General features: G+C 43.7%; 3 protein-coding genes across 3 annotated transcripts; 1 reads left to right on the plus strand and 2 right to left on the minus strand.

Moving 5' to 3' along the window:
• Nucleotides 1-32: 32 nt before the first annotated feature.
• On the minus strand, nt 33-7,009 carry K444DRAFT_541755 (uncharacterized protein; the record flags this gene model as incomplete). The annotated part of the gene is made up of 4 exons (XM_024875824.1): nt 33-787; nt 1,575-1,579; nt 5,964-6,526; nt 6,605-7,009. 4 exons carry the CDS (start codon nt 7,007-7,009, stop codon nt 33-35), a joined length of 1,728 nt encoding a protein of 575 aa, XP_024730221.1.
• Nucleotides 7,010-12,150: 5,141 nt separating this feature from the next.
• Nucleotides 12,151-12,748, minus strand: K444DRAFT_172885 (uncharacterized protein). Its single transcript, XM_024870752.1, has one exon. The coding sequence runs from the start codon at nt 12,608-12,610 to the stop codon at nt 12,293-12,295; it is 318 nt and encodes a 105-aa protein (XP_024730222.1). The 5' UTR covers nt 12,611-12,748; the 3' UTR covers nt 12,151-12,292.
• Nucleotides 12,749-14,577: 1,829 nt separating this feature from the next.
• Nucleotides 14,578-18,361, plus strand: K444DRAFT_172928 (uncharacterized protein). The gene is made up of 2 exons (XM_024870754.1): nt 14,578-14,970; nt 15,016-18,361. The coding sequence occupies exons 1-2, from the start codon at nt 14,724-14,726 to the stop codon at nt 18,261-18,263; spliced, it is 3,495 nt and encodes a 1,164-aa protein (XP_024730223.1). The 5' UTR covers nt 14,578-14,723; the 3' UTR covers nt 18,264-18,361.
• Nucleotides 18,362-19,391: the final 1,030 nt, after the last annotated feature.

Below are 19,391 nucleotides of genomic sequence, written 5' to 3' on the forward strand. Positions count from 1 at the left end.
ATACTTTACGCAATAAAAAGCTGTTATAATAACTATGAGGACATGGGGTCAGCGTAAGCTTCCTGCAGCCATTGACTATTATTATTCCCTGAATCCTTTGTCTGAACCACCGTGCTATCGTAATCATCCCCCATAACAAGTCTCTCAATCCGCTGCTGCAAGTATGCACTCTGTTCCCGTGCCGATGTCGGATTCCCGAGCCCGAACTGAGTGTGAGCGAAAGGCCAAGCAAGACGGACGAAAAATCGGCCTAATCTATTCTCTCGTAGTTTCGACAATGGCCCGAGAGTCCGCGCATACATTTTGATGATCGCCATGCCCTGCTCTTTAGTCAAAGTTTTCCGGAAATCGGCAACATGTTCGCCATGAAGGATACAATCCGCCATGTAGATGCTCAATGTGAGCATCGGGAGATTGAGTAGCCCGCTCACGTGCTCAATAGTTTGAAGCCAGTCTTGGTAAGCGGTTTCATGAGGACGGAGGTAGTCGTCGTAAAATGGCGGGAAGACGATTTCAATAGATCTTAGTAGTGGAAGTGCTTGGGGAGGAATAACATCCGTTAGGAAAATAGATATCCCAAGACGGGCGGGGGTGCTTTCAGCAGGAGATGTGCATCCTCCTGGGGGGACAATAATAAACCGATTTTGGGCGAAAAAGACCGCCTGAGCATCTTCTCGCAATTGCTTGCATATGAGAAATAGAGAGGTAGGTGGAGACCAGCAGCGGCATTTTGATGAGAATGCAGCGTGGTAGCGGCGGCAAAAGCAACCCACGTGCCAAGGTTCGGCTTTGTTGAACTAGCTAGCTTGACTAGCATCCATTCCTTCCACTCCAGGTTCAACCACTAATTCAGTTCGTCCGATTATTGGGTATTACTTACGTACGAACATACCAATCGTTTATTAGTATCGCCATTCGATTACGTTCCTTAAACGTACGTTCAGGAATCAGATTGGTAAATCGTTCCCACTACTAAGTAAGTGCGGGGTAAATCACATGGTGGGGTGGAAATCAGGAATATAGCTAGGGAACCCATTCCCTCTGTTTTTATGGAATCACTCTCCTGTATCTAGTCAAAACTAGTCATTCTACAGATTATTAATCTCTAATATATCGATTTTCCACCAATAAATCGATCCCAGTTCAATAGGTTATGAGCCCGGATAGCGCCCACTAAGTGCTTTCACATGATCCTCAGATCACGTGACCTCACTTAGTATGAACCTGTCTATTTCCGATTTCATCAAAATCGTTAATTCTATTGAATTACACCTACCGCATTGGCCTTGCATTAGCAGAATTCACTAAAAATACAGCCATTTTTGGGCAAAAGTTCTCTGCAAAATCCGCTATACCAGATAGCAAAAAATTAGTATATATCACCTATAAAGAGACAAAAATCGAACCTCTCTCAGATAGTAATATCTACTCCTGGATAGACAATACCATAAATATCTTTATTATCGAAGATCTATGGCAGTATATTAATCCAGATTAAGCTCCTACTCTCGTGGAATCGGCCCAAAAGGACGATAAAACGACTGCTCGTTAAGTAGTAATTGCTCGTACGGTACTAAATCTACTTATTACCTATAATACCTGGTAATAATTCAAGGAAATCAAGCTTATATACCAGATCTGGATCCAGATTCAAGCTAAAGCGAACTAGCTAAAAGCTCAGAAAGAAGCTCTATACCTTTAATAGTTGGAAACTATTACGTTTAATTCCAATAAGGGAATGGATAACTTTATTAATTATATTAGCTGTAAAGTAGCTAAAATTAAAGGTATAAACGGGTTAATTTCGGACATTTCTATATCCGGATATCTGATTTATAGCCTTCCAAAGGAATATAACCTTTATAAACCCCTCTTGAATTCTATTAGAGCTAATATTAATAAACTAAAGCTGGAATTACTTAAAGCGGACGCTTTTACTAAAGAGAACAAATTTAGAAATAAAACCCCTAATTCTACTTCTGATTCTATTCCAAAAGTACTAGCTGCTTAAGGAAATTAATTGGGAAATTAGCCCAAAAATAAGGACAAAAAACCGAAGTATTTCAAGGATCCAAATACCTACTATATGTTCTATAAGTATAAAGGATATAATATTAAGGACTATATAAGCTATAAATTAGCTCAGGAATTCTATAATTCTAAAGGAAAAGATACTAATTCTACTAGTAAGAAGGCGTTTTCTAATCCTAAAGTACCTATATATCCCAAAGTATATACTACTATAAAGTTAATAATTAGTACTTTTCTTAATAGATAGTTATATAATAATAATTTCATGAATATCTGGTATATTAATTCAGGTACTATAGACTATTTTACGGGGAGTAAAAGCTCTTTTATTATATATAAAGAGATTAATCTATTTCTAATTATTCTTGGTAACGAATTAATAATTCTTATTAAGGGTAAAGGAACTATTCTTTTAGTTACCTAACTAGAGCTAAAAATATAGCTTAATAATATACTTTATAGCCCCTAATTCCGGAATACCTCCTTATTATTAATTTCCAAAATTATATAAGCTAGAGGTAATATTATATTTTCCCAAGGAAATATCCGAATTATTAATAAAGAAATAACTATTATAACTAGTACCTTTAGTTCCTTTATAGGGCTATATTAGCTTAACTAATTTGATTTAGGGCGTGCCCTAAAAGTATTAAAATCGGAAGCTTTAGCCTTCCTGGAAACGTAGTATTAGTAATATGGATATCTAAATACGAAGTATATCCTGAAATTAGTAAACTATATTTATAGACTTTAATTTAAGAACCAAAACCCATTTGATTGTAATTTATATAATATGAGCAAGATTACTAGGGCTAGTATAACTGAGCTATACCCTGAAAAACTATTTCCGGAAAAGTATATTATAATTGACTTATAGGGGCTATTAAGGGTTCTATTCCTTAGTAAGAACTCCTATATACTTTCTATTACTTATAAGAATACTAAATATTATATGGCAGTATATAATTCGGATAGAAAGGGCTATTTTATAGATCTTTAGTATTAAGTAATCTTTTCTAAAACCCAAACTAGGAATAAAGTCAAGTGCCTATACTTTAATAATACTCCAGAATTTGTATTAGGATAAGTCAAGAACTGGTACAAATTAAAGGACATTTGTCTAGAACTAATAACTACTTATATACCTGAATAGAATAGTATTTCTGAATATAGTATATATATAATTATTAAAGTAAAGTATATAGAGCTAGAATAATTAGGCTTACCGTACGAGTTTTAGGAAGAAGTAGCTATATATGGGATTTATGCCTATAATTAATATTATTTATCCAAAATTGGTATGATTTTATATAAAGCGTTTTATAGGGTTAAACCGAACGTTTCTAACCTATGAATATTCGGTTCCTTAATATATGTCTATATATTTAAGGAAATAGTCTTATAATACAAGTATATAGCCAAGGCCTTTAGAGGCATTTTTACTAGCTATAGTAGTTCCGGATATCGTATTTGGAACTCATATAAGTAGATATTCGTTATTTCTAATTATTATACTATTAAAGAATATATTAAGGGAGTATATTTCTTGAATCTAGTATCCTAGCTATATAGAAGACTAGTTAGTACTACTAAAGATTATAATAATACTTCTAGTAATAATATATATAATCCCGATATAATTTATAAAGATACTATTATTATTAATACTAGAAATTAATAGCTTAATATTCTATTAGAAGATAATTAAGAAAATTACTCTAATATTAAAGGAAATACTGCTTAAAGCGTATTATATAACCAAATTAAGGGTATTTCTAGTTTAAGCAAAGCTCCTGAGCCCCTATTTGGGAATAATAACCAAGAACTAGAATTATCTATAAGTGGTTCTAATTCAGGTTCTATAATTTAGGAGGCGCCTATACTTCCCGAAATGGTTCTAGTTAGGGGTAAATTAATTCCTAAATATCCGAAATCGACTAGAATTACCGGGAAATAGTCTAATTCTCGTACTTTACTAGTTATTAACCAGAATACCGAAGCTTCCAAAATTCTAATATTAATTAATAAAGCTTTTACTGGCCCTAATACCCATCTTTGGAAACCTTCTATTAGGAAGAAGCTATAATCCTATATATATAATTATATATGGGATCTAGTAATTAGAAAATACTAAAAAACTATCGGATATTACTAGTTATTTAAAATTAAGGCTAACGGGTACTATAAATCAAGGCTAGTAGTATAAGGCTATATCCAATAATATAGTATAGATTACTTTGAAACCTTTGCTCTAGTAGCTAGGCTTTCTACTATATATATTATATTAGCCTTAGCGGCTAAATATGGGCTTTATATTTAGTAAATAGACGTCCAAATAGCCTTTCTCTATAGGGAATTGGAAGAGAAGTACTATATAAAATAATTTCCTGGTTTTATTAAAGATACTAACCTGATTTGCTGCCTATAAAAGAGTATTTACGGGTTAAAATAAGCCCCTAGGGTTTGGAATTAGGTAATTAATAGTTTTTTCCGTATTATTGGTTTCCTGAGATTGCTTTATAATCCAGCCCTATATATATTCCAAGAATATAATATTAATTAGCTACCTCTTCTAATTACTATTTATATAGACGATATAATTATTATTAGTAAAAATATGGCTCAAATTAATAAAATTAAGAAGTAACTCTATTAGAAATTTAATATAACCGATTTGGGAGAAATTAAAACGTTTCTAGATATAGAAATCATATATTTTTAGGACAGTTCTATATTCCTGTACCAAAATCGATATCTTACAGATATGCTCTAAAGGTATTAAATAGAAGGTTTTACTTCTATTTCTATACTAATAGCTCAAGCTATAGTTCCAGAAGGGAAAGATATTAATATTATAGAATATTAGAGTTATATAGGATTACTTATATGGCTATTCCTAGTATTAAGACCCGATTTTTACTATACTGCTGGGTATTTGGGACATTCTAATTCCTGTCCTAAAGCCTCCTATAGCTCTATATAGAAGTATATAATGCGATATATTAAGGGATTACTTAATATGGGTATTCTATATAATACTTTATCTGAAGAAGGACTTATTAGGTATTCAGATACCAATTATAGAGGCGATTTACAGGACTGCAAATTAACCTCCGGTATGGTTTTTACCCTATTTGGTAAAGTAATTAGCTGGGCCAGTACTAAATAGAAAACTATAGTAACTGCTACTATGGAAGTGGAGTATATTGCCCTTACTCCGGTAGTTAAAGAAGCCCTATAGCTAAAGTAACTATTTAAAGAAATATCGATTCCTATGGGACTAATCGAGCTAAAAACGGATGCTTAGGGAGCTCTTGATTTAGCTATAAACGTACGATTTTCTTAGAAAACCAAGCATATTAATATTAGATATTATTTTATTAGGGGCCATATTAATACCAAGGATATTGAGCTCAAGTATGTTCCTATACAGGAAATAACGGCCGATATTCTCACCAAACCATTGGCTAGACCCGCTTTTAAACTGCTACGTTCAAAGCTAGGTATTATTAGCCTCACTAACGTTAAACCTCAACTGTAAGGAGGAGGCGTATTGAACTAGCTAGCTTGACTAGCATCCATTCCTTCCACTCCAGGTTCAACCACTAATTCAGTTCGTCCGATTATTAGGTATTACTTACATACGAATATACTAATCGTTTATTAGTATTGCCATTCGATTACGTTCCTTAAACGTATATTCAGGAATCAGATTGGTAAATCGTTCCCACTACTAAGTAAGTACGGGGTAAATCACATAGTGGGGTGAAAATCAGGAATATAGCTAGGGAACCCATTCCCTCTGTTTTTATGGAATCACTCTCCTGTATCTAGTCAAAACTAGTCATTCTACAGATTGTCAATCTCCAATATATCGATTTTCCACCGATAAATCGATCCCAGTTCAATAGGCTTGCCAGCAATTTCGAAACTGGCAAGCCTGATGAAAGTCGACAGGGCAGTCCAAGTAGCCTTCAAACGATCCACCACATCCCCTTCTGTAGTAATGGAGGTAAAAATTGTTTTCGGGGCTCCATTCTACTTCACAGAGGGGCGTGACGAGATCCGTATATTCTAAGATTTGGAGACGGAGTTCTTGCGGCAAGTCCAAGAACCGGAAGGCGGACTGAGTCTGACTATGACTCGAGCGGTGCTGGTATCCCATGGCTTGAGTTGCGACCTCCTGAGCCAAATCTCGTAGAAGAGGGTCAGGCTGTCCGCTCAGGCGGATGCTACAGTCTGCAAGTGTTGGAATGCTGCGGAAGGGCTCTACTAGATACTTTGCTGTTTCAAGCCCGTCCACGTCGCAGACAAAATATATGCGAAGACGGAAAGGTTCGATCCGAGCTAAGATATAACGGGCCGTGTTAACCCACTCGGAAATAATTGCTGGTGACGAGGTTCCCAGGGGTTTGTCATGTTTAAGACAGAGGCCTGATTTTCCTGGGTGTGCCTTGCAACAAATCTGACCCTTCTTGTTGGAACTGAGTGTACGCTGGTACACTGTAGTTTATATACCGGATGTATATATAGAGTGCTTACCCCGCGTGAGCTGAAAAATCAAGTCGTCAACCTCCAAAACATTGCAACACTTCTCACATGATGCTACATTGAGATGGACCGTAAGTTGAGTTAATAGTGCAATAGAATCCGCCGTTAAGTTCCTGAGCATTTCGAAGCTGCGAGCATCATTGTATTGAATAAAGAATGTGTTTGTGGAGTATAGAATGCACGAGGCCTCAGTGTTGACAGTACGACAAATTAGGAGTAAGTTGTAAGAGTTCTGGTAGTCAGCCGAAGGGGTCGCCGAAGGGGGCCATGAACCGGCATTGAGTCGCCCATTGAAATCGATATCGGAGTCGCAGATGAGCCCAGCGTCGCGGTAGATTTGACATCGAATGACGGGAGGAAGGGAGAGGAGAGATGGAGGCCCATTCTTGGAGTGAATGGTCTTTGTTGCGTGTATGCGATCATGCATAATGACTAACACGCACAAGCGTCGTAATGCGGTGCGAAGCCGCGTAGGTGGCGGTGCCCGATTGTGGACAAAGAGAAGGGGGGAGGTGAGAATAGATGAGGGAAAGAGGAGAGAATAAATAGATCGCACTATATCTGTAGGAAACCAACAAGACTTAGCTTGCCTTCGGCTATAGTTGGGGCCGCACCAGCCTAAAATAGAGGTGAAATGTAAAACGACACCCGGGTGCCGATTGTGGTATTAATTAGGGGCCACTAACCCAAAGTAGAGGCGCTCGGACAGGAATACCAAAAACTAGCTTTCTCATTAAATTTATTTTATTTTATAAGGAATTAATAGAATTTTTTTGGTTTTTCTAATAGTACTAATTAGGAACTATTCAAATATAAACGTTTTATAAAATATGAATTAGTAATAGTACTTGAATTTAAAGAAGTAAAGAAGTAAATATTTTATATTTTAAAGATAAGCTTAAGAAAGCCTAGAAATTTGGCAAACAAGTCCCTAAAACTTGGTATAAGAGCTATATAAGCTTTTAATTTGTAAAGCTTTATAAGACTTAAAAACTATAACTTAATTAATTAGTATATAAATTCTTTTCTATATAATATTAAGTTATAATCTATAGAAAACAATCCCTGTCACGTGGTGGCCTGTACGGAACACCAAACACGCTTCCACGCTTCACCTCCTTATCCTTCCTTCTCGCTCCTTACGCTTTACTTTAGTTCGTAATAGCTTAATTAAATCAACCTGAATTGAATTAATTATACTGCCCTGGATGTCACTACCCTCGGTCAATCTTCCAGTTCCCCCTAAAGGATGGCTGGCGAATCGCAACGTGTGCTTCGTGCCTTGAGCAGCAAGCCTTGCGCTATGTAGTGATTTAGGGGCGAGAGAGAGAGGAAGAGGAGGAGGGAAAGGGGGAGGAGGAGGAAGAGGGAGAAGGAGAGGAAGAGCAGGCTATAGGTAAGTTAATAGACCTGTTTACGGACAGATACGGGCAAACTAACCCTCCTAGGGCCGCAAACCCGTTACTCGAGCTGTTTACAGGTCCGCGATCTCGGCCGCTTTCTTACCTGTAAGCCCTATTATTACCGGAATTTAAAGGCAAAGCGTCATCGAGCTTTAACTAGGACTTACGCTTAGAATCCAAACCCTCCCCTAACCCATATCTAGCTTGCGAATCATATCCAGCTCCGGTAGCAGGCTACTGGTAAGAAGGAGAGGGGATGGGTCAGATACCGGGTAATTACGGTCGATAATTATATGCGAGAGCCGACCCAAGAGGAGGAGCAGGAACTCCAGGACCGGCAGTAGCGGCGTGAGGATAGGAAGGCAAAGAGGAGGGTTTAGGAGGGAGAGAGAAAGGGGTTATCGCGAGAGAATTATTTAAAAAGGGGGTAGCCTAAAGGAGAGTTTGAGGCGTGGTGGGAGGAGAGGTTAAAGGAGAGCAGAGCGCAGATGAGTTTTTAAAAGTAAGGGATAAGGCAAGGAGGAAGATGAAGAGGGATAGAGAGAAGCGAGTAGAGTGGGTAGAGAGGGAGGAGAGAGAGGGGCAGGCTAAAGAAGAAGCTTACGGACTAGTGGAGAGGTAGGCTTGCGAGCTGAGAGAGAGGCAAGCGGAGTTATATATAGACGAATACGAATATTGTGATAATTATTAGCTTTAATTCCAGGGCAAGTGAGGCTTGGGAGGGCTTAACGGACGAGGAAGGAAGCTTTACGGGCTTGCAGGATAACTAGGGAATTTACGGGCAAAAGAGAGAGCTTTGCGGGCCCGTAAAAGGGAAGAAAGAGCCCTGTAAGTAGGAGTGAGGTTTGGGAGGGCCCGCGAGAGGGAGGGAGCTTTACAGGCGCGAGTAAGGCTTGGGAGGGAGTTGCGGGCGAGAGTACGGATAGTAAGGGGCTTGCGGGGGCAAGTAAGGCTTGGGAGGGCCCGCGAGTACGAAGACAACGGCATAAAGTATCGGGAATACAGGGCATTGGGAGACTTTCAGGCTCTCCAGCGTACAGATCAAGGTAGCAAACTCGCTACAAGGCCCTATATTTCCAGGCCCTTCCCCTAAAAGCACATTTACGCCTCGACAAGGGCTACCACACCTTTTCAGGGCTTCTTCCCTGTACTTACAAGGGAGCCTTCGCTAAAGGGGCCTATAATAGTTGCTTATTTAGCGTCCAAGCGCTGTGGTTGCTCTACCAACAGCGCTATAACCTTAGAAGATCTACTTACCCCATGTGAATGTCTTATAGCGCCTCTTTACGTAGATTTAGGGAGCACTACCTAGAGTCATAGGGGCTTGTAGCGAGCTTCTGCCCTAAATTCACACCCTGTAGAGCGCTGAGAGTCAAAATGCCCTGTATTCCCAATACTTTATGCCGTTGTCTTCGTACGGTATATAAAGCAAAAAGCTAAATATTTAAATAAAAGTACTTAAAAAAAACTAATTTCCCGTACGCTTATATGTTACATTAGTGCGAGCTTGCGAGTGTAATGTGGCTATACTTAAGGAGAAGGTTTTATAAATAAGAGAGAGAACTTAAAAGGGCTTATAAAAGGAAAGAGAAAGCTTTACAGGTATAATTAGGAGATATTATAGTTCATAAAAAGAAAGAGAGAGCTTTACAAGTAAGTATAAGGCTTAGAAGGCCTATAAGTAATAATAGAGCTCTATTATAAGGAAATCACGTGACTCTCTTAATCTCGAATCGAGATCAGGGCAAAATTAAAGACTAGTCCCGGAGCTTGTATAGGGCCGCCAGGCTTGAATTTTAGCAGAGCGGCCCTAATCTTGTAAAATAAAATTCTATTTTAAAAAATCCCCTTATTATAAGTTAAGTAATAAGTAATTATATAATAAGTCTTATACTATAATAGCTTATACTATAGTAGTGAATTAAGGGGCAGTCACGTGGCTAGTCACGTATCCTCGGCTATACATCTCTCCATATATATATATAGCTCTCTCGTTCTCCTCTTCTCTCACATATATCATGTCCTGAGTCTTCGAGTTTATATTTTTATATATTGTATTTCCACGTGCGCCCCTTCAATACTTATATTAAAAAAACTAACTCAACGTTCTGAACACCCTGGCCCCTAATTAATACCAGGGGGGAGGGGCGGGGTCGTTTTACATTCTCTCAAAATAGGTGCCGGGGCGTCTTAATAAGCGCAGCAACACAGGATTCAAGACGCTAGGCTATATTTAGAATATCGTGCTTAAATTCCATTCCTCTTTTGACCTCAGGGGATCTACCACACCTTGGATCCAATAACATTAACTTGAGGTAGCTGAGATTTGAGCTACCAATTTTGTTCCAAACATAAAAGCAGGACCAAGAGAATATTGAACCTTGGCTACAAATTGGCTAATTAACAAGGCAACACGTTTTCCTACGACTCTCCTGAAGGGAACTTGGAGGATGATGAGTCAGATAGATGGCAATTTAGCTACAAGTAGGCCGCCCTTCGCGGTCGAGCTATATCGAGCCTCGGTGTACTATGGTTAGCACACTCCGATCTATAGTTAGGAACGTTGCTAGCATTGTGTGACTTTGTCAGCGGTTATCCAGAATGTATTGATAGCAACACTATTGCTGTTCAAATATGGCTTCCATTCTATGTAAACAGTCTTACCATTCTTCATTGCCTATCAAATATCCATCTTCTCATACACAAGATATATTTCTTTCACCGAATTGCTATTCATACGAGCATCACAAAGACATTTCCTCAACTTTCCTTCTAACTTCGTGTCCTTTCACCGGGCATTACCCAATAATTCTCTACATTTGCTACAATGCTTCTTTACAAGATTCATCTTATCTTATTTCTATTTACTTGTCGTGCTTTTTGTGTCGTAACAACCGAGCAGCTGCCGATGACCCTATGGCTACCAGCCGATGCCGGGACCGGTTGGACCAAGTACCCAACGTGGCACTCAGAGAACTTGGATGAGAGTCAAAATCTAGATTACCCCGGAGTTCTTGATGTTACTCACATGCACTACAACTGGCTCATAACACAGTCAAATCACTTGGCAACATTGGGTTCATGCCTGGTGGCGGTCATGTGGGATCCAATTTCTCAGCAAACATTTGCCTCGTCGATCCCACAAGGCCCACGAAAGAGCTTCATGACCCTTTAGGTTCAGCCCCCAAAAAACCTTGCTCCTCTCTGGTTCGCGCAAGCAAATACTATATTCACTACAGGTGCCCAACCTGGGTTCCCTGCCCCAATCCATGCCGAGGACGGCGTATTTTTCAATTGGGAAACCTCAAATGACGCTATCACTACTAACAACATTGCCGTCTGGGGGAAATTCCCCAAAGATTCGGAGGATCATGAAGTCGCCCTTTGCAAAACTGTCTTGACACAGCTCAACACCGACAAATATATAGGAAGAACGCCACCGTATCAAACGGTTGCACGTAATCTCGGTGTTGGATATGCTGGGAACCTACCGCCAGAATCACAACCGGCACCGGCTCCTCCACCCCCAGTTGTGGATGACGAGTCGGATTACAGCGATGGGAACGGCTTGACGCAGGAGGACTTCGACGAAGCAATGGCAGCTTGTGGCGCCCCAGTGCCCCAAGGCGACACCATTAAGCGCCGGGGTGCAGTGATTCCTAAGAACATTCGAAGAGATGCGACGGGCACTGAGGCCATTGCAACGATTACCAACGCTGCCTGTGCCTTCGTCCTACCAGCCTGTAACTGCAGGGACAATAACCTCTCTTCCCGCGACTGACTACAACTTGCCAAGTTCGGTGGCGGTAGGCCCTGGTTGCGGTACGGATCTCGGCCAGGCTCCTTGCCCAACACCCGATTGCGGTGGCAATCTCGGTGAGAGACCTTGCTCATCGGCATTACCACCAACGACAACAACATCGATAAACTGGGATACAACAGTAACTGCCCCACTACAGGCAACGACCACGGGCTGCAACGATGTTGAGGAGTGCGATGAGAATGAGAACAATGATAGACCATCGTAAGCACAACGCCTTCCCCTACTGTAGTTGTTTTACTGCTAATCCATCACCTTTTATAGCTGTACGACTGCCGAAGACTGCAACGCGCCTTGCCGTGCTCAATTTGCCAATAACTCGGCAGCTCTCCAGTACGGTTACGCGGCTACGTGCGTAGATCAAGCCTTTTGTACCTGTAGCGTCGAGGCTGCCGGGCGAGATCCTCATCGAAATTGGCGAAGTCGTCTGTGCCGTTTGGAACTCGGCCATCCCCGCTGCCTTAGGATTACTTCAATTTGTGGTCCCTTATATAGGCGAGACAGCGGAGGGAGCAGAGGTGGGCGAATTCTTTGAGGCTGCTGACCAGGTGCTCAAGAAAGGCTCTAAGGATTGCTTTGCTGCATGTAGCGAGAATGCGGATGGACAGAAGTTTACGGCGGTCGATGCTTTGGATGATACGACTTGGGCAGGGATATTGCTTGCGATGACGAGTCGGTACCGCCGGTGACGACTGCGTCGTCTTGATATTAGCCAGTTAGATATTGTGAGAATGTTCTTAGATAGAGTAGTAGCATGTTGCAGATGGGAAAAAGATTGTGTACCTCTTCTGTTCTCAGGCATCATGTATTGTACCAGCAATCAATATTAATTTCCCTCTTTGTCGTCCAACAAACTGTTTCACACCTCTCCTCGCGGCTCGATCGGCCATCGAATTGCTTCAATGCCTGCATGTCCAAGAACCCACCGTAACTCGACTCCAACCTTGAGCAAGCTTAATTCTTCCGCGGCAAGTATGCCTGGTCCAACCAACTGATCCCCATTAGGGAATCCTCTCGGCCCAGTTAAGGTCTTTTTAGAGCTAGTAAAGTATTCCAACGCGTAAACACAATCAGAGTAAATTCAAATGCTAGCCAGCCTCTGTGTCGCATCCTTATTACGGCAAGGTTCGCAAGCGATCTGGAGTGCTTTTGCAATAGCAAAAAGCTGCAGTGGGTCGGTTGTCCAAGACCTCTTAACACTCCAAGAGCGTTCATTCCACACACCCATGGACAAGCAATAAGCAATACCTGTTCCACAAGAAGGATTATCGTGGAGACGGGAACCGTCAGTCCGGTACGCTTCTCGACATTGTTGAGCCCCAAGATCACTTTCTTTGATAGCTTCAGCCAGTGCGATATCTCCGGGATTGATGACAATGTTGTGTTCAAAGGCTGTATTGTTCCTGATGGCTTGGCGCATTTTGCGGCATAGGGACTGCATGCGCTCTTGTGGGGGATTTCTTTTTGCCCGCTCGACCTCCCAGACTTCGGTAGCTGAGCAAAGACCGCAGCCTTCACAAAGTGGTAGGTTTTTCTTCCAGAAACTTTTTGCTCTTTAATCTGCGGGCTATCCGAACAAGATGAGATGGTCGAACCATACCTAGCTGTGAGCACTGAAGGATAAGCGAGCTACACTTGTTTGATTTCTGTGAGTTTGTAAACATGTAAGCGGGAGTAAAGAGAGTTTTGGACTGGCGTTAGTGGTAGTCTGTAATCCGTGGTGGGAAGTTCGTCATCCAGTCCAAAGGGGAATTGAGGTGTTGTCACGCGTTAGCTTATCATGTGGTACTCTACCAGCTCTGCACACCGTACCTGATAGTCGTTCAGTGGCTCTCACCTGATGATCTCGCCTAAGGAGCCTTAGGTGAGGGATAGCGATACGCAAGCCCCCCCCCCCCCCCCCCCCCCCCCCCCCCCCCCCCCCCCCCCCCCCCAAGATTCACGTATCACCCACCAAAATGCCTACATGAGAATGGACGATACCCCTTATCTTAAAGTGACGAAAGCTGCGCAGCAGTTTGGGGCCCCGTACAATTGTCTAATGGCTCGTCGACGCGGTCATTCACCTAGATGATGGCATCATGTCCAAAGAACGTGAAGCACTAAGTTTACATGATGTGATGGGGTTTGAGCGAATAATGGTATATCTGCGGAAAACATGTTCGTATCGCTACCCCTCACCTAATATGCTCCTTAGGCGAGATTATTAGGTGAAACCCACCGACCGACTGCAGTATGCCGGCTCGGGGGGTCGTCTTACATTTTCCCTTGGAATCTCGACTTCTCAGTAGCCTTGCATCCTCGGCCAAATGTGTGCTCCAAGGGTGCTTTCTGCTTTTCCTTCAATTGCCTCAGCGTGAGTAAAGGCATTAGTTCACTGTCGCTAACATAATGCCATTCTCTCGCTTTTTAATTGATTTTAATGCAGCATCCTCAATCATCTGACATCGCCCCCTTTATCTTGCGGTGAGCTGTGGACTGCGGCGAGTCGTGGGAAGCTGAGCTCCCAGCACACTGATTGGCCAGCTCGAATCTTGATCGGCTGCCTGCAGCTGCACTCCGCATGCTCTGAATCGTGATGGCTGCATCCCCAATGCCGCCTTGAGGTCACCCACTTCTGTATCATGTGGCCAGGGCAAGATAAGAGCGCGCCCGCCCTCCCCTTTGGGCCATTTATGAGGGTATTCCCATTCCCACCCGGTGCGGCGGTGAGGAGGGGCGACAGGATCGACACGCCGCCCGAAGATGAGCCATAATAATAATTTGCGGTAAACAAATCCTCCGACTCCCTCACTCACATATCGCTCGCCTTGTTTCTCTTGCTCTGCCTCCATGTCTCAACCTGATCCATTTATCTGCAGCGATCCCGGCAATTGATTTCTGCGGCGGTCTGAAGGCACCGCTCCTCCCCTGCAGCAATGTTGTCGTCCTTGCTTCGCCCCAAGAAGGCGCGTCGACGCGTCGAAGAACACTCGCCCTTCTCTTCGCCCTACGTCGAACGCAGACATGCCACTGCAGACTTCACCGAAGACGATGGCGAGGACGAGAATACCGAGGACGAAGAGGACCAAGACGAAGAAGAAAGGGACGACGAGGAGGTGATCGAGGAGGAAGATGGAGATGAAGATACGCCTCTGCTGCCGATCTTCTCTGCAGCCCATCTGGGTTGGTTCTTCCATCTTGCAGTGTGCCCCTACTAATACGGAGCAGATTCTCTACCTGTGTACAACCTCACACATGCAATTCGACTGATCGTCCTTCCACGAACCGAAACCACCTTGACGTGGGACCAGCTTCGATCGCCCCAGGTCTCCCAATTCCTCGTCAAGCCGATGCAGCAGCAGATTCGAACCTCCCATTTCTCTCGCGCCACCTTGTATGCTTTGATGGCAAATTGTCTACAATTCGAGAAGGAAAGTCATGCAAACCCAGGAAACGCTGGCAACAGCCGTACAAGGGCTCTGGTCTGCGAACTGCTGGCAATCAAGCTACTGAAGGAATACAATACTCGGGAGTTGATTGATGCTCTCTCCTACGACTTCTTCCCTCTTCAAGGAATCGCTCCACCCGAATCAACGGTAGCAGGGCAGAATTGGGATCAGCGGAGTCGTCCTCGACCGGCTGCCGCTCGAATATCGACTCTTGAGGTGGCAATCAGAGCTTCTGCGAAACGATTCCTGGCACACCCCCTTGTTGTCCAGCAACTCGAGGCCATATGGGCGGGAACTATTGTTTTCCACTCGGCTGCAGACAATCTTCACAGACAGCCACCCCCAACGCCACTAAGTCGAGAGTCCACAAAACCAGTCGAGACCTCGCAACGTTTGCTGATCCCCGGCCAAAATGTTGGATATGGCACAGCTTCACCACGACCAGTTGGATCGCCAAACAAGCAGCCACGCCCACAACCCGCTCACTCCCGGAGGACTGTAACTCTGTATGATCCTAGAGATGCTTCCTTGTTCAAGCTTTCGAGGTTGAGAGTGCCACGGTACCGACAATTCTTTTCGACTTGCTCCTTGGCTATTCTACTCGTGTTGTTTGTTGCCGTGCTTGCTCAAAGGTCCATGGACATTACACCTCTTGAAGTCATCTTTTGGCTTTGGAGTGCCGGATTCATGCTCGACGAGATCGTCGGTTTCAATGAGCAAGGCTTCAGCTTGTATATTATGAGCTTCTGGAATATTTTCGACCTAGGAATCCTCCTTTTACTGGTCATTTACTACTGTATGCGTTTATATGGGATCTTCCTGGTCGATGTTAACAGATATGGATGGAATAGTATGGCATACGACGTTCTGGCTACCAACGCAATTCTCCTCTTCCCACGACTCTTCAGTGTGCTGGATCACTATCGATACTTCTCGCAATTGTTAATTGCTTTCCGACTAATGGCTATTGACCTTGTTGCAATCTCTCTGTTGGTGCTCATCGCATGCAGTGGCTTCTTCGTTGCTTTCACGTTATCTTTCGGGGAGAATGAATATGATGCAGCTGGAGTCGCATACAAAATCTTCCAGATATTGATGGGTTTCACACCTGCCGCCTGGGAAGCTTGGCCCACATACAATATTCTCGGCAAGGCCATCTTGGTTCTTTTTCTATTCATCTGTCACTTCTTGGTTGTGACGATTCTGATCACGGTACTGACGAACTCCTTCCTGGCGATTGCTTCCAACGCTGAGCAGGAGCATCAATTCGTCTTTGCTGTGAACACAATCAGTATGGTCAAGAATGATGCCCTCTTCTCATATGTGGCACCCAGTAATATCTTCGCATGGGTCTTGACGCCCCTGAGATTTGTTATACCGTTTCGACTGTTCATCAAAGTAAATCGAACTGTTATCAAGGTCACTCACTTCCCACTTCTCTTCGGCATCTATGCCTACGAGAGGGTGTTTCTCGCCCGGTCCGTATTTGCACCAACGGACTTGGTGGAGAATACTGGGCGCGGCCGGTCGAGAGTTGTATCATTCCATGATATGAAATTCAGTTTGTTCAGTCCTAGCATCCGCATGAGACAGGAATCGGTCAGTGGCTTTCAGAAAGACAGGGCTCTGGATGAGGTCTTCAGACTTGCTCCAAGGCCAGATACCATCAGAACCACACGGAAGAATCTGGATCGCAGGCAAACTCACAACGTTGTGAACAATTGGATGGACCACCAAAGCGGGGTTGCAAGTTCTCCTCAGGAACAGGACCACTCTGTCGTGGATCGACTCGAGACAAGACGCCAAGCTAGGAAAGCTTCAATGAGACAGCGGGGCATATCTGGTACTAGGTCTGCAGCAAGTGACCCGGCCGAATTCATGACCAAGGGTTGTTTTGATGATACACTTGAGCCAGATCAGGACGATGTAATAGGCCATACAGATGCCGATGGAGATGATGAGCTGGCTACTTACGACGATCATGATGACGATGAGGGTGTCACTCTAGATAAAGGTACAGGGACAAGCCGAAGTCGAGCCAGCAACTCGGGGAGCGACAATGAAGAGAGCTACTTCCGCACCCCAACAGGAGTCAAAGTAAACGCCCCCAAACTCTCCTCATCCTCCTCATCCCGAAAACACCATGCTTCAGGATCTGCCCCAACCACGAAATCCCCCCCTCGCCGCCGGGCGCACCATCGAAATCAGTCCACAAATACCATCCTCTACAAGCCCGTGACAGAACGACAATCCTCTACCTCGCCACCCAAGTCTCGTCCCCTATCAATGAAACATCACTCTACTGCTAATACAGGCACGCACACCCCCGAAAAGGCGGGAAAACTCTCCATCCCCGGCCACAGGACCCCTAAACCCTCCATTTACACGAAGACTCAAACCAAACCTCGCCCCATAATGCCAAATACGCAACACTTCCAATCCGTGCCCAACTTCGACCTCGACTCCCAACTCAAAGGGGCCCGAACCCGGCCAACTCGCCGCCGAAGATCAAGTCTCGACATGGGCATATCCGAACTAGGCCTCGATGCTAACCCAACTGGCATGCTAGGCGCGGTACCAAGCTCCTTCGCAACGCAGATGGCGCTCGCCACTGGTGGTCTAAAGGGCTTTGGGGGTAGGGATGGAGTAGGGAAAGGAGGGGATGCTGAAGATAGCGGGATGATGGGACGACTGATGCTGGCCAGGATGAAGACTCTTGAAGAAGGCTTTGCGGAGGTGGTTAAAGAGTTTCGGGGGATGGGGCTCAGGACGGCGGGCAACTCGAGCACGGAGTTGGATGAAGGGTTGAAGGGGAAGGGGAGGGAGAGAGATAGAGTAGCGAGGAAGAGGAGGGGATTACCAAGGACGAAGAGCGAAGTTAATGTTGCCAAGGTGGGACTCGGTTTGGAAGATGAAGGCACAGGGAAGGGGAAGGGGAACGTGGACCTGCATGGTGGAGGGAGCAAAGATACCCCAGAGAATGAGAACATTGTGCGGTACAATATGCGGCAGGGGAGTTCGCTGTAGATTGGTTCGGCCCATCTCTCGCATTTCTGGAGTTAGCTGGCGTTTGAGTGTTGTGTCTTTTGCATTATGTAGCTGGATAATTTTGCGAGCATTCATTTCTTCAATGCCGCCGTTCCTGATTTTTGGTCATGCGAGATGACAGATATACCAAGTCACTATTTCCACCTCACCCACCATAACTAGGACGTCTGTCCTCATGCCTAACTTGTCCGATTTCTTTAAATCCCTCCTCGACTCACTCCGTATGAAGCGAGCCTCTGAAATAAGCGAGGATGGCATTTTAGGCCAGTTTATTAGCAACGCGCTAATACTGGTATTTAGTCCAGCTTTTAATACTAGCTTTTATATATATACTTTTATAATCCTATTTATATATTTGCCTTTTTAACTATAATATATATTTATTACTGTACCTCAAGTCAATCCACACGGTACTACCAGTGATAAAGTTAGATAGTCCACCAGTGGTCAAAATTCGAATGAAAGAAAACCTCTAAAAGGAGTGCTACACCACCGCAATTTCCACACTTCCCAGCGCGCTGTTCACAGTTCACGTGACCATTACAGCATTTGCTCAGGCCGGGTTCGGCTACGGCTCAAATTCGACTCAGATCGATCTGCTCAAGATGTGAGCTAGTTATAACTTGTCTAGTTATGCAAGACGAGCACCAATAGGGGGGTAAGAAGGAAAGTTTAGTACGATATGAGACAGGCAGAGGGTACGATCCTAGTTATGCGCCTAAAACCACGTGATCCTACATAAGTAGACCTGTGTTGCAATGTTTTGGAGGTTGACGACTTGATTTTCCAGCTCACGCGGGGTAGGTACTCCCTATATATATCCAGTATATAAACTACGGTGTACCAGCGTACACTCAGTTCCAACAACCTGCTACCTTACAAAAAGCCCATGATACCTCTAGGACCAGTACTATTCATATTGTTGCTCGCACTACATAGTCCCGATAGTCCCCAGCACTCAGGTTCTATTCCAGCACCGCTGCATTGGACTTTTGTTCGGACAATGTTCCGGCGGCAGATGCGCCGCACCCCTGTCAAACAAATCCATAATGTGGCGCTCCTGCATTGCACTTTTGATCAGGCAGCATTGAACCTTTGTCCAGCCAA

The sequence above is a fragment of the Hyaloscypha bicolor genome (assembly GCF_002865645.1).
Source record: "Hyaloscypha bicolor E unplaced genomic scaffold K444scaffold_157, whole genome shotgun sequence".
NCBI lineage: Eukaryota > Fungi > Ascomycota > Leotiomycetes > Helotiales > Hyaloscyphaceae > Hyaloscypha > Hyaloscypha bicolor.

Excerpts from the sequence above, each read along its gene's own strand:
- K444DRAFT_172885 (XM_024870752.1), bottom strand. The coding sequence starts at position 12,610 with ATGATGCCTGAGAACAGAAGAGGTACACAATCTTTTTCCCATCTGCAA.
- K444DRAFT_172928 (XM_024870754.1), top strand. The coding sequence starts at position 14,724 with ATGTTGTCGTCCTTGCTTCGCCCCAAGAAGGCGCGTCGACGCGTCGAA. Across the intron at positions 14,971-15,015 it reads CTTCTCTGCAGCCCATCTGG|ATTCTCTACCTGTGTACAAC; the intron begins GTTGGTTCTTCC and ends AATACGGAGCAG.